General features: G+C 43.8%; 1 protein-coding gene across 1 annotated transcript in view; it reads right to left on the reverse strand.

The window, feature by feature from the left end:
• Nucleotides 1-949: 949 nt before the first annotated feature.
• LOC134353300 (sodium- and chloride-dependent neutral and basic amino acid transporter B(0+)-like) overlaps nt 950-15986 on the reverse strand; it is a 109313-nt gene continuing 94276 nt past the window's right edge. Inside the window, exon 14 of the mRNA XM_063061336.1 lies at nt 950-1143. Coding sequence (XP_062917406.1) covers nt 1009-1143 — 135 coding nt within the window. The 3' untranslated portion in view covers nt 950-1008. The remainder of the gene's footprint in view (nt 1144-15986) is intronic.

Here is a 15986-nt window from a genome sequence, read left to right on the forward strand (position 1 = left end):
GGAATGCACTGCCTGAGTCAGTGGTGGAGGCAGATACACTAGTGAAATTTAAGAGACTACTAGACAAGTATATGGAGGAATTTAAGGTGGGGGCTTATATGGGAGGCAGGGTTTGAGGGTTGGCACAACATTGTGGGCCAAAGGGCCTGTACTGTGCTGTACTATTCTATGTTCTATGTTCTATGTTCTAAATCAGCCGTGATGGAATGATGGGGTGAATGGCCTAATTCTGCTCTTATGTATTATGGTCTCATGATAAATGTCACAAATAGCTCATAAGTATTTCTTTCTCTCTTTTTCAGGAGATTGTGATAACTTAGCTTCAATGAGAAAAGTATTTCTTGCATTGATCAGAACCTGCGTTTATTTGTTTGATGCAGGTTGAGAAAGAAGTGAGAGTGAATTCAACTCAGGTATTGTGTGTTTGAGGTGGATGCTCACAGCAACTGCCAGCCTGCTGCTGAAAGGGTCTACACTGCCCAGGAAATATGTTACATCGTCCCAACACAGGGTGGATGTTGCCCTATACTGAGCAACTCTTTGAGCAACACATTCAAATTATAATTTTCTGTTAGAAAATATCTGAACAGAAGCTGTAGCTTGAAAATAACACAGAAGAATGTAAGTAGTCGAAGAAGAATTGATCAGATGAGATGGAATGCCCCGTTTATTTTGAGTGTGATCACGTTTAGTATGGAAGGTACAACCTCTCTTCAGTCAGCAAAGTTTGACCATCAGCCCTATCTATGCCAGCAAGTGGCAATAAATTGTTGTGAACTAGATCTCTTTAATGTTTGCCTTATTCACATGTAATGGTTGGGATCCCATTCATTAATCTCAGAGATCATACAAGGTCATGCGGCAGAAACTCTAAAAAGCAGTAAAACCCCCCCCCCCAAATAACAACACACTCCAATCCCAATTGATGCCCCCATGTGTTCCAGTGAGATTTGGCTCTTGAAGTTACAGTGAGGCCATCAGAACAGGTACAGATCTTCTCTCAACAGTTCACACCTCAGATTCAGTAACACTTTCAATATGGTTTGGTGCTTCTGCAGGATAAGACCTTCGGTATCTTTCCCCTCTGTGTTGCTCAAGATAAGGACCCCAATCAGGAGCTGGTGCACAAGCAGAGCAGAGTTTCTGTGAAAAGAAAAATGATATATTTTATATACTTTATATGATATTTTCCACCATCAATCTTCAAATTGAATTAGCTCAGAATACAATCTGCTGTTTCCTACTTGATGTCTAAAATTATATAATCTGTTCATTTTAATGTGTGATGCACCGTAGCAGTCTGTGATGCATCCTACCCCAATACCTCACAGACAGGCATGTAAAGATGATGAGAAATGCCAGAGTTGAGTCCATGGTACTGGCATTGCCTGTGTACATGGTGCTGGCATTGCCTGTGTACATGGTACTGGCATTGCCTGTGTACATGGTGCTGGCATTGCCTGTGTACATGGTACTGGCATTGCCTGTGTACATGGTGCTGGCATTGCCTGTGTACATGGTACTGGCATTGCCTGTGTACATGGTGCTGGCATTGCCTGTGTACATGGTGCTGGCATTGCCTGTGTACATGGTACTGGCATTGCCTGTGTACATGGTGCTGGCATTGCCCGAGTACATGGTGCTGGCATTGCCTGTGTACATGGTACTGGCACTGCCTGTGTACATGGTGCTGGCATTGCCCGAGTACATGGTGCTGGCATTGCCTGTGTACATGGTGCTGGCATTGCCTGTGTACATGGTGCTGGCATTGCCCGAGTACATGGTGCTGGCATTGCCTGTGTACATGTGTGAGCAGCTGGCAGGAAATGTGTAAACCAGGGAAATCAGCCACCCCTCTATGGACTCTGCCTACACTTCTCACTGCCTCAGAAAAACAGCCTACATAATCAAAGTTCCTCCCACCCTGGACATTTCCTCCTTCTCACCTTCCATCTGGCAGAAGACATAAAGGCCAGAAAACAGGCTCAAGGGCAGCTTCTAAGCCACCGTTAAAAGACCTTTGAATGGACCTTTTGTCTGACAAAGACGAACTTCACACCTCATCATTGTCCTTACATGTTACCTGCACTGGACAGTACCTGTACCTGTAACACAATATTCTCCCTACTGCTCCTGCTCCTGCTTTTCCCTTGTACTAACTCTAGTGTATGTATGTAAGTTAGAATGACTTGTATGGATGGAATGCAAAACAAAGAGTTTCATAGTATCATGAATACTAAATCAATTAGCAATGATAAACTATTTAATCTATGCTTGATCAGGTGTAAGATCAGCAATGAGATGCATAAATAATTATGTACCATATAAAAATAACCAGTTAAAAAAATCACAGCAGGTATTGTCACCTCAATATACTAATCTCACAGGGAAACCCAAGACATCAATAACACTGGCCTGACAGCTGTCGACTCTTTTCTCTGAAACCTCTTTGAAGAAACAGAGGCTTTAAACTTACTAAAATACTTTCCAAAAGTAAAATTAGCTAAATGTTAAATTAAGGAGCTTACAATATAAATATGTAGAGCTAAGAAAAAGGAAACAAAAAGTTGGAAATTCCTACTTAATGAAGATCAAGAATCCCATTCAAATGGATGGGTCTATGCAGGATCTCAGCACAGGACATGATGGTGATTCCTGGATCAAATGCTGCGAGGTATCTGACACACCCACATCTGAACTCCTGCACATTCTGCCTTATGCTCACTGAGTGCTAATACATGCAGAACTTGCTGGTTTGTGTGTTGCAGCTGGTCAACAGTTCCCAGTGAAAGTCACCATCTGAAAATCAGCTCAACCTTGCTGGCTGAAGCTGACTGTATTCCAAAAGCCTTAATTCTGTTCACCAGTACTTCTTAAATACTTTCTTATAATCCATTTGGGATTATAATCCACCTTTTTATAATCCACTCCATTTTCTCATCAACTTTTGTAATTACAAAAAATTCCACCAGGTTTGTCAAACACAATCTACCTTTTACATTTCTAGACTGGATCTCTTTAACTAACCCAAATTCTCCGATTGTGTGGGATATCTTTTTCCCTCTGCAGTTCCCAGAACTTTATTCATGACTAAGTGTTAAAATGGCCTGTCTGTGGTCCAGGAAATGTCATTAGACATCTTTTTGAACATGAGTATCGTTTTGTTGGCAGGCAAACCATACTTCACAATCCAACACCCACCATGGGATTGGGCTGCCAGCTACATCATAATTTACAACTTGTAGTTGGCTTCTCAGAAGCAAAGAAAAAATCGATTGGACCTTTGCTAAGCAACAGTGATGTAAACCATTTCTGATCAACCAACTAAGTTGAATTAGCCTTCTCAGCAGATCTCGCCTAGCAATTTTCACTCTAGCATTCCTGATCTTACTGATCTTATGTTTGTATTCTCTTCCTTACTAAACACAGATGTAAAGTACTGATAGTCAGTGAGATAGTAAGTATGTGAAAAAGACTAAGGAGCTGGTGGTAGACCTGAGGAGAGCTAAGGTACCGGTAACCCCTGTTTCCATCCAAGGGGTCAGTGTGGACATGGTGGAGGATTACAAATACCTGGGGATACGAATTGACAATAAACTGGACTGGTCAAAGAACACTGAGGCTGTCCACAAGAAGGGTCAGAGCCGTCTCTATTTCCTGAGGAGACTGAGGTCCTTTAACATCTGCCGGACGATGCTGAGGATGTTCTATGAGTCTGTGGTGGCCAGTGCTATCATGTTTGCTGTTGTGTGCTGGGGAAGCAGGCTGAGGGTAGCAGACACCGACAGAATCAACAAACTCATTCATAAGGCCAGTGATGTTGTGGGGATGGAACTGGACTCTCCGACGGTGGTGTCTGAAAAGAGGATGCTGTCCAAGTTGCATGCCATCTTGGACAATGTCTCCCATCCACTACATAATGTACTGGTTGGGCACAGGAGTACATTCAGCCAGAGACTCATTCCACTGAGATGCAACACAGAGCGTCACAGGAAGTCATTCCTGCCTGTGGCCATCAAACTTTACAACTCCTCCCTTGGAGGGTCAGACACCCTGAGCCAATAGGCTGGTCCTGGACTTATTTCCTGGCATAATTTACACATTACTATTTAACTATTTATGGTTTTATTACTATTTATTATTTATGGTGCAACTGTAATGAAAACCAATTTCCCCTGGGATCAATAAAGTATGACTATGACTATGAGTCGTGACGGAGAGGCTGCAGTGTGAAATGTTAGCTGTTTCACTTTCAGGAATACAGCCTCACCTGCTGAATGTTTCCAGCATTTTCAGTTTTTATTTTAGATTTCTGGCATGTGCAGTTTTTTCATTTATAATCAGTTTTAGTCCTCTGTTTAACTACAGCAGTGATGATACTGCTACGTGGTTTGATGGCTGACTTCAAGGGAGTTTATGAGTCAACCACACGGTATGGACTGAGTCAACTATAGGCTTGAATATGAAATTAGTGAACGAGGTTCTATTTACTACAATCCAGTGTTTTTTCAACCACTAAGCCTAGTTGGTGCATTTGACAAAAGGTCTTTGACCTGAAGCATTAACTCTGTTTGATTAGAAGTGAACTCTGTCTATTTAGCCACAGACGTGGCCTGATCTGCTGAGTAGTTCCAATATTTTCTGTTTTCCTTGAAAGCTTATTTCTGTGGCTCTTCAGTTTTACCCCATCAAAGTAAGGCAGGGCTTAACTATCTACTCTTGACATTCTGTGGGATTGTCATCACCAAGTTGACACCCTAAAAATCCTGGGGGTCACCTTTAGCCACCTAAATAACATGGCCACAGCATAGAATCAGGGATTGGCCATCCCAATGCAAGTGATTCACAGTCTGACATCTGAGCTGAAGATGAAATCTTGACCTGTCAATCGACCTCATCTTGCTCCTTGCACTTTCTGTTAGACTGCGCACAGTGAATGCATTGGCAAGAGGTTTCCCCGAGGTTTCTTAAGATGTTTGCAGCTGCTGTAGTATCCAGGAAAACAAAAGTAATTAGTGTTGCTGATAAATATCTAAATGAGAAAAAAAATGAGAAAACCTGAAAATGCTGTAAGTCCAAGCAGAAACACAAAATACTGGAGGAACTCAGCAGCCCAGGTAGCACTTATGGAAAAGAGTACAGTAAACATTTCGGGCCGAGACCCTTCATCAGGATTGGAGAAAAAAGATGAAGTCAGAGTAAGAAGGTGGGAGGAGGGGAGGAAGGTGTTAAGTGATAGGTGAAATCGGGCAAGGGAGAGGGGTGAAGTAAAGAGCTGGGAATTTGATTGTGAAGGAGATAAAGGACTGGAGAAAGGGGAATCTGATAGGAGAGGGTAGAAAACAATGGAAGAAAGGGAAGGGTGAGGCACTCCAGAGGTAGGTGATGGGCAGGCGAGAAGATAAGGTAAGAAAAGGAAGCAGGAATTGGGAATGGTGAAGGGGGTGGTGGGGGGCAAAGGACAATTACCGGAAATTTAAGAAATCAATGTTCATGCCATCTGGTTGGAGGCTACCCAGGCGGCATATAGGTCTAATCTGAGTGTGGCCTCATCCTGGTGGCCATCTGTCTCAATTCTACTTCACATTTCCATTCTGATATGTCAGTCCATGGCCTCCTCCATTGTTGCGATGAGGCCACACTCAGATTGGAGGAGCAACACCTTATCTGGAAGTGAAGTCACGTTGTCACCCATGTTGCTTTATTTAACGTTATAAGTGGTGATAGTATTCAAACCCTGTCAAATCCGTCAAGTATCCTTTATTGTTTCAAGTTTAGTCCAGAATTGCCACTTCATCCATGAGATGATTTTCTGGAGATCATACCTGGACCTTTTGTAACGTTCTTGGCCACCAGACTGGAGCGCCTCTGATTTGGCCCTCAGCAGACTGCAGGTGTGATGGTTCATCTAGGGTTTCCAGTTCGGGAAGACTCTGAATGATTTTGTGGGTACAAACTTGTCTACAACTGTTTTATTAAAGTTCATGACAACCATGGTGTATTCCTTTGGATCCACAGATGAGTCCTTATACATGGCCCAGCCCACTGACTTGCCGCAACCCCATAGCCACTCCTCTGATTTCTGTGACCACCTTTTAGTTGTCCTAATCTCTGGAATTTTGCTGTTTAGCCTCTGCCAGTCATTCTCAATCATTCAAGTATCCAAGTTGTCAGCCACATTCAAGGTAATTTCACCAAAACCCAGTAAAGTTGCATCAAAAATCCCATACTTTCATACTCCGTAGCTCTTGAAGCCAAGATCAACATTCCAGTAGCCCTCCTAATCACATTCTGCACCCGAAAGCCAATTCCTAATAACTTACATTGTGGTGGTGATGCTCTAGAGCAGAGTTTCCCAACCTGGGGCCCACGGACCCTTGGTTAATTGTAGGGATCTATGGCATAAAAACGGTCAGGAACCCCTGCTCTAAAGGCTATTCCTGATTGTACAAGGTAACTTATGAGCGAGCTGACAGTGGGAGGATTAACAAAAAACTTCCATTCCTTAGAGATCTACTTGACAGTCTTCAGGAACATTTGAGGAATTTCCAAAGTTTTCCACAGTTCACTTAATCTTTTCTGCCTTTCCCAAAGGACTGCATAGATGGAGCAGAATGCATCCCATATGCATGAGTTAGCATTAAATATTGATATCATCTTTTCCATCCTTTCTTGTCGTATACATGGATATTTGTGGGAAGTATATGGGAAGTCAGGGCGAGCACAATTGTCCCTGTTGACTACACCTGTAAAAGGTGCATCCAGCTGCAGCTCCTGACAAACCAAGTTAGGGAACTGGAGCTGGAGCTGGATGAACTTCAGATCATTCATGAGGCGGAGGCAGAAATAAACAGGAGTTTCAGGGAGATAGTCACCTGTAAAACTCAGGAGGCAGGTAGCTGGGTGACTATTAGGAGAGGGAAGGGAAATAGACAGAAAGAGCAGAGCACCCCTGTAGCCGTTCCCATCAACAATAAGTATACCGTTTTGGATATTGTTGGTGGGGACGACCTTCCAGGGACCAGATGCAGTGGTCTCGTCTCTGGCACTGAGACTGGACCCTCAGCTCAGAAGGGAAGGAGGGAAAAAAGGAGTGTAGTAGTGATAGGGGATTCGATAGGTAGGGGGACAGATAGGAGGTTCTGTGGGAGAGATCGAGAATCCTGGATGGTCTGTTGCCTCCCTGGTGCCAAGGTCCATGATATCTTGGCTCGTGTTCTTGGTTATCTCAGGAAGGAGGGTGAGCAGCCAGATATCGTGGTCCATGTAGGGACCAATGACATGTATAGGAAGAAGAAGGAGGTCCTGCAAAGAGAGTTTAGGGAGTTAGGTGCAAAGTTGAAGGACAGAACCTCCAGGGTTGCAATCTCAGGATTGCTACCTGTGCCACGTGCTACTGAGGCTAGAAATAGGAAGATAATGCAGCTAAATACGTGACTAAGGAGTTGGTGCAGGAGGGAGGGCTTCATGTTTCTGGACAATTGGGCCTTGTTCCAGGGAAAGTGGGACCGGTTTCGAAGGGACAGGTTGCACCTGAACTGGAGGGGGACTAACATCCTTGCAGGAAGGTTTGCTAGTGCTGCTCCGGGGGGTTTAAACTAGATTTGCAGGGGGAGGGGAACCAGAATGTTAGAGCAGATAGTGAGGTGGAGGAGGATAAAGGTCATCCGAGAACTGCAAGTATAGTGCATGGACTATAGCCAGATCTAACATATAAAGAGGCTTTGAGGAAAGAGAAGCAGAATAAAGGGTGTAAAGGTAGTAAGGTAGAAGGGCTAAAGTGCGTGTACTTCAATGCAAGAAGCATCTGGAACAAAGGTGGTGAACTGAGAGCTTGTATACATACATGGAGTTATGATGTAGTGGCCATTACAGAGACTTGGCTGGCACCAGGGCAGGAATGGATTCTCAATATTCCTGGATTTCAGTGCTTTAAAAGGGATAGAGAGGGGGTAAAAGGGGAGGAGGGGTGGCATTACTGGTCAGGGATACTATTACAGCTACAGAAAGGTTGGGTAATATAGCAGGATCCTCTTTTGAGTCCGTATGGGTGGAAGTCAAGAACAGGAAGGGAGCAGTTACTCTATTGGGAGTATTCTATAGGCCCCTTGGTAGTAGCAGAGATACCAAGGAGCAGATTGGGAGGCAGATTTTGGAAAGGTGCAAAAATAACAGGGTTGTTATCATGAATGACTTTAACTTCCCTAATATTGATTGACACCTGATTAGTTCCAAGGGTTTAGACAGGGCAAAGTTTGTTAAGTGTGTCCAGGACAGATTCTTGTCACACTATGTTGACAGGCCGACTAGGGAGAATGCCATACTAGATCTAGTGTTAGGTAACAAACCAGGTCAGGTCACAGATCTCTCAGTGGGTGAGCATCTGGGGGACAGTGACCACCATTCCCTGGCCTTTAACATTATCATGGAAAAGGATAGAATCAGAGAGGACAGGAAAATTTTTAACTGGGGAAGGGCAAATTATGAGGCTATAAGGCTATAACTTGCGGGTGTGAATTGGGATGATGTTTTTGCAGGGAAATGTACTATGGACATGTGGTCAATGTTCAGAGATCTCTTGCAGGATGTTGGGGATAAATTTGTCCCAGTGAGGAAGATAAAGAATGCTAGGGTGAAGGAACCATGGGTGACAAGTGAGGTGGAAAATCTAGTCAGGTGGAAGAAGGCAGCATACATGAGGTTTAGGAAGCAAGGATCAGATGGGTCTATTGAGGAATATAGGGTAGCAAGAAAGGAGCTTAAGAAGGGGCTAAGGAGAGCAAGAAGGGGGCATGAGAAGGCCTCGGTGGGTAGGGTAAAGGAAAACCCCAAGGCATTCTTCAATTATGTGAAGAACAAAATGATGACAGGAGTGAAGGTAGGACTAATTAGAGATATAGGTGGGAAGATGTGCCTGGAGGTTGTGGAAGTGAGCGAGGTCCTCAATGAATACTTCTCTTCGGTATTCACCAATGAAAACTTGATGAAGGTGAGGACAATATGAGTGAGGTTGATGTTCTGGAGCATGTTGATATTAAGGGAGAGGAGGTGTTGGAGTTGTTAAAATACATTAGGATGGATAAGTCCCCGGGGCCTGGTGGAATATTTCCCAGGTTGCTTCACGAGGCGAGGGAAGAGATTGCTGAGCCTCTGGCTAGGATTTTCATGTCCTTGTTGTCCACGGGAACGGTACCGGAGGATTGGAGGGAGGCGAATGTTGTCCACTTGTTCAAAAAATGTAGTAAGGATAGTCCGGGTAATTATAGACCAGTGAGCCTTATGTTTGTGATGGGAAAGCTGTTGGAAAAGATTCTTAGAGATAGGATCTATGGGTATTTAAAGAATCATGGTCTGATCAGGGACAGTCAGCATGGCTTTGTGAAGGGCAGATCGTGTCTAACGAGCCTGATAGAGCTCTTTGAGGAGGTGACCAGGCATATAGATGAGGGTAGTGCAGTGGATGTGATCTATATGGATTTTAGTAAGGCATTTGACAAGGTTCCACATGGTAGGCTTATTCAGGAAGTCAGAAGGCATGGGATCCAGGGAAGTTTGGCCAGGTGGATTCAGAATTGGCTTGCCTGCAGAAGGCAGAGGGTTGTGGTGGAGGGAGTACATTCGGATTGCAGGGTTGTGACTAGTGGTGTCCAACAAGGATCGGTTCTGGGACCTCTACTTTTCGTGATTTTTATTAACGACCTGGATGTGGGGGTAGAAGGGTGGGTTGGCAAGTTTGCATAAGACGACACAAAAGTTGGTGATGTTGTGGATAGTGTAGAAGATTGTCAAAGATGCAGAGAGACATTGATAGGATGCAGAAGTGGGCTGAGAAGTGGCAGATGGAGTTCAACCTGGAGAAGTGTGAGGTGGTACACTTTGGAAGGAGAAACTTCAAGGCAGAGTACAAAGTAAATGGCAGGATACTTGGCAGTGTGGAGGAGCAGAGGGATCTGGGGGTACATGTCAACAGATCCCTGAAAGTTGCCTCACAGGTAGATAGGGTAGTTAAGAATGCTTATGGGGTGTTAGCTTTCATAAGTCGAGGGATAGAGTTTAAGAGTCGCGAGGTAATGATGCAGCTCTATAAAACTCTGGTTAGGCCACACTTGGAGTACTGTGTCCAGTTCTGGTCGCCTCACTATAGGAAGGATGCAGAAGCATTGGAAAGGGTACAGAGGAGATTTACCAGGATGCTGCCTGGTTTAGAAAGTATGCATTATGATCAGAGATTAAAGGAGCTAGGGTTTTACTCTTTGGAGAGAAGGAGGATGAGAGGAGACATGATAGAGGTAGACAAGATATTAAGAGGAATAGATAGAGTGGATAGCCAGCACCTCTTCCCCAGGGCACCACTGCTCAATACAAGAGTACATGGCTTTAAGGTAAGGGGTGGGAAGTTCAAGGGGGATATTAGAGGAAGGTTTTTTACTCAGAGAGTGGTTGGTGCGTGGAATGCATTGTCTGAGTCAGAGGTGGAGGCAGATACACTAGTGAAGTTTAAGAGACTACTAGACAGTTATATGGAGGAATTTAAGGTGGGGGGTTATATGGGAGGCAGGGTTTGAGGGTCGGCACAACATTGTGGGCCCAAGGCCCTGTACTGTGCTGTACTATTCTATGTTCTATGTTCTAGAAATAATGGTGCACTCACTGACATATTGTTCAGAGGAGGTTTTTCAGCTTGACTGACTGGCATTGTAATTTTTTGAAAGTAGGTATCAGTACTTTAGAATAATTCACTGGTGCACATGTCATACATGTATCTGTCGAATGCTCACCTGTGTCTTAATCCAGTGGTCCCCAACCTCCGGGCCACGAAGCATGTAGGGGTGCAGCAGTAGGCGATTGCCAGTCAAATTGCCTCTGATCTAGGCCGACATTTATGTGCCCGGAGGCACCTAATTAATTAGCTTGTTTATTTCGGCTTTTTTCTTAAAGATGTGCTGGGTGCGTTCCGCCCACCGCTGCACCCCTGCATGCTTCGCGGCAATGTATCGGTCCGCGGTCCCGAGTTTGGGGACCATGGCCTTAATCCATCCACTACACAAGAAATTGAAGTCTTAGTCATAAAGCAAAGCAGCAAAGAACCAACAAGTCCATGCCAAGCACTTTGTCCTTCCAGCTACCGTCCCAGATTTCTGTGTTCTGCCCATATCCTTCCATGCCCCTCCCTACTTGCACCAATCCAAGTGGTTCTTACATGAAGCTATTGCACCTGCCTCACCCACTTCCTATGGCAGCTTGTTCCATATACTCACCACCCTCTGCATGAAATTGTCCCTCAGGTCCCTTTTAAATCTTCCTCCCCACCCTGAATCCTATGTCTCCTAGTTTTCGTCTCCCCTACCCTGGGGATTATTATGAATGGTATTTGCCTTATCTGTGCCTCATGAAACATTGGCAGCAATTTTCCTCAGTTGCAACCCACCTTAGCCATTGAACACTGGGGTACTTTGCATGTAAATTTAAATGGGGTTGCTTTATTCTTTACATAGACCATAGAACAATACAGCACAAGAACAGGCTCTTCGGCCTACAACGTGTGCCGAACCAGCTAAAATATAAGTTAAAGAAACCCCCAAAACGAAGCCCTCCTATCTACATGTAACCAGGTGACTGCTGGATATTATTTTTATATTGTTAAAGCGCACTTAAGTCTTCACCATGGTAACGCTAAAAAAAGCTGCCTGCCTACGGCGCTTTCTACTCAGCACGTGCATAATGACGTAAGAGAAAACGATTACGTCATTATGCACGTGCCGAGTAGAAGGTGCCGTACGAGGTTCCAGAAAGAGCGTCGAGTGCAGTTTCCCACGTGTGGTGAGGAAAGGTGAATATTATTTAATAATATCCATGTAAGTTTGTTTATACTTGTTTGTAAATCTAGATTATCGGCAATTTGACATGTTTTTACTTGTGGATGCTTTAGATTTCCGCGAGTACGGAAGTGGCACTGAATAGCGTGATGCGTTCCTTATGGGCCTTGTGGATTAGACTTTCTGGCAATTTAACTACAGGGCAGTATATTGTACAAGTTTATTTTTGTCGTACTTGATTGTTTCATGACTGAATGTGAATGTAACGGAGTAATGTGAATGCTTCAATCACTGTTCACGCAGCGAGTGCGAGGAAAACTCGTTTCAGGGTCTAGCCTATACGTGTTTAGAAGTTAGGCACCTGTGTGCCAAAGTGAATACCTCCTAGTTAAGATGAGATGTACTTATTCATATTTTCAGTGTTGTATATAAGATACAGGGTTGGTGGGATTCTAAAGTTTGTGTTGATTTTTAAATTGCCACTACCGTATTGGGTTTGTATATTTTGTTTTATTTATTTGTATACTGCATACTTAACTAGTTGATACACAAGTGCATGGACCGAGATTAAGCTTAGATCGTAACAGCAGGAACTGTATTTTTAAATTATTTTTGTTTGATTTTGATACCCTCTTTAAGCATTAAAACATCTAAAACGGATAAAGAAATTAAAGACCGAAAAAAGTATTTGTTGTCCTGAGTGTATATTTTCCCTAGCGTACATACACAATGTCCATATCCCTCCATCTTCCTCATAGTTATGTGCCTAGCTAAAGGTCTCTTAAAAGCCTTTAATGTAGTTGCCTCTACCACCATACCAGGCAACTCAATCCAGGCATCCACCGCTCTGAGTAAAAAAGTTAACCCTCACATCTCTATGGATACCGATCCCCTCACCTTCAATGCAAGCCTTCTGGTATTAGATTCTTCAACCCTGGGAAACGTATACTCCCTGTCCACTATATCTATGCCTCTCATAAACTTTGGCTCAGAGACGGTGTTGGCTATGTGTAAAGCATCTGTGAAGGTTTCCTTTTTATCTTTTTTCCCCATCTCTTACTGTACCATTTAAATTTTTGTGGTGTGCTCTTTGTGCCGGATGTTCGATAACTGGGAGACTCAGAGTCTCCTGGGGAGCTACATTTGCGTGAAGTGCATCCTGCTGCAGCTCCTTGAAGACAGTGTTAGGGATCTGGAGCAGCAGCTGGATGCCCTTCGGCTTGTACGGGAGAGTGAGGAGATAACTCATCAAGTCACAGGGAAGTAGTCACGCTGAAGTTGCAGGAGGCAAATAGTTGAGTGACTGTCAGGAGAAATGGAAATCTGTTAGAGCAGAGCACCCCCGTGGCCATTCCCCTCAAAAATAATGATACTGCATTGGATTCTATTGTGGGGGATGACCTCCTGGAGGAATGCCACGGTGACTGGGTTACGGGCACTGACCATGGGTCCGTAGTGCAGAAAGGCGCGGTAGTGATAGAGGATTCGATAGGGGAACAGATAGGAGATTCTGTGGATGTGAACGGGACACCTGGATGGTATGTTGCCTCCCAGGTGCCAGGGTCAGTGATGTCTCAGATCCCATCCACAACATTTTGGAGAGGGAGGGGGAGCAGCCAGATGTCTTGGTGCATATTGGTACCAATGACATAGGAAGGAAAAGCAATGAGATTCTGAAAAGAGAATTTAGAGAGCTAGGTAGAAAGCTGAGAAGCAGGACCTCCCGGGTAGTAATTTCTGGATCGTTGCCTGTGTCATGCACCAGTGAGGGTAGAAACAGGATGATTTGGCAGATAAATGTATGGCTAAGAAGCTGATGCAGTGGGCAGAGCTTCAGGTTCTTGGATATATTGGGATCTCTTCTGAGGGTGGTATGACCTGTTCAAAAGTGACGAATTGCACCTGAACCCAAGGGGGACCAACATACTCGCGGGCAGGTTTGTTAGAGCTGTTGGGGAGGGTTTAAACTAACTTGGCGGGGAGAGGGGGTGTTGGGAATCGGAGTGAAGGGACTTGGGAAAGGACAGATGGTAAAGAAGTAAAGATAGCATGCAGTCAGATCGTCAGGAAGTGCAGGCAGGTGATGGGACTTAGTTGCAGCCAAAAGGCTGAGTATTAAATCATTAGGGATGCAGAGTCAGAAAGGATACGGTACTCAATGTGTTGTATCTAAATGCATGTAGTATAAGAAATAAGGTGGATGATCTTGTTGCAATATTATAGATTGCCAGGTATGATGTTGTGGCCATCACTAAATCGTGGCTGAAGGATGGTTGTAGTTGGGAGCTGAAGGTCCAAGGTTACACGTTATATTGGAGGGATAGGAAAGTAGGTAGATAGGTTGGTGTGGCTCTACTGGTAAAGAAGGCATCAAATCAGTAGAAAGATGTGACATGGGATTGGAAGATGTTGAGTCCTTGTGGGTTGAGTTAAGAAACTGCAAGGGTACAAGGATGTTGATGGCAGTGGCTGGGAGGTGGACCACAGGTTACAACAGGAAATAGAAAATAGTTTTCATAGTAGTAGTCATACTTTATTGATCCCAGGGGAAATTGGTTAAAGGTGAGTCAAAAGGGTAACGTTATGGTAGTCATGGGAGATGTTAACATACAGGTCGATTGGGGAAAATCAAGTTAATAATGGACCTCGAGAGAGTGGGTTTGTTGAGTGTTTAAGAGATAGCTTTTTAGCACAGCTTGTTGTTAAACCTACTAGGGAATCAGCTATACTGGATTAGGTGTTATGTAATGAATCGGAGATGATTAAGGAGCTTAAGGTAAAAGAAACCTTAGTAACCAGTGATCACAATATGATTGTGTTCAACTTGAAATTTGATAGGGAGCAAAGTAAAGTCTGATGTTGTAGTATTTCAGTGGAGTAAGGGAAATTACAGTAGTATGAGAGAGGAGTTGGCTAAAGTAAATTGGAACAAGTTGCTGGTAGGGGTGTCAGCAGAGCAGCAGTGGTGTGTGTTGCCAGGAAAAATGATGAAGGTGCAGGACATGTATATTCCAAAACTGAGGAAATACTCAAATGGTAAAATAGTACAACCATGGCTGACAAGGGATCTCAGAGCTATTGTAAAAACAAAAGAAAGGGCATACAACAAAGCAAAATTTAGTGGGAAGATAGAGAATTGGGAAGTTTTTAAAAACCTTTAGAGAACAACGAAAAATATCATTAGAAGGGAAAAGATGAAATATGAAAGCAAGCTAGCAAATAATATCAAAGTGGATAGTAAAAGTTTTTTCAAGTATGCTAAAAATAAAAGAGAAATAAGAGCGGATGTAGGACCACTAGAAAATGAGGCAGGAGAAATAATAACGGGTGACAAGGAGATGGCTGATGAACTAAATGAGTATTTTGCGTCAGTCTTCACTGTGGAAGAATTAGCAGCATGCCTGATGTTGTAGTGAGTGAAGGAAGAGAAGTGGGTGCAGTTACTGTTACAAGAGAGAAGGTGCTCAAAAAGCTGAAAGACCTAAAAGTGCATAAGTCACCTGGACCAGAGGAACTGCACCTTAGGGTGACATTAGAAATGATCTTTCACAAATCATTGGACTGTGGCATGGTGCCAGAGGATTGGAACCTTGCAAATGTTACTCTATTCTTTAAGAAAGGAGGAAGGCAACAGAAAGGAAATTATAGACCAGTTAGCCTGATCTCAGTTGTTGGGAAGGTGTTAGAGTCAATTGTTAAGGATGAGGTGATGGAGTACTTGGTGACACAGGACAAAATAGGACAAAGTCAGCATGGTTTCCTTAAGGGAAAATCTTGCCTGACAAACCTGTTGGAATTCTTTGAGGAGAGACAAAGGGGAAGTAGTGGATATTGTATATTTAGACTTTTAGAAGGTCATTGACAAGGTACCACACGTGAGGCTGCATACCAAGTTAAGAGCCCATGGTATTACAGGAAAGTTACTAACTTAGTTAGACATTGGCTGATTGGGAGGAGGCAGCAAGTGGGAATAACAGGATCCTTAACTGGTTGGTTGCCAGCGACTAGTGGTGTTCCGCAGGGGTCGGTGTTGGGACCACTTCTTTTTATGCTGTATATACATTATTTAGATGATGAAATGGATGGCTTTATTGCTTAATTTTCAGATGATACGAAGATTGATGGAAGGGCAGTTGGTGTTGAGGAAACAAGTAGGATGTAGAAGGACTG

This window comes from Mobula hypostoma, chromosome 10, assembly GCF_963921235.1.
Source record: "Mobula hypostoma chromosome 10, sMobHyp1.1, whole genome shotgun sequence".
NCBI lineage: Eukaryota > Metazoa > Chordata > Chondrichthyes > Myliobatiformes > Myliobatidae > Mobula > Mobula hypostoma.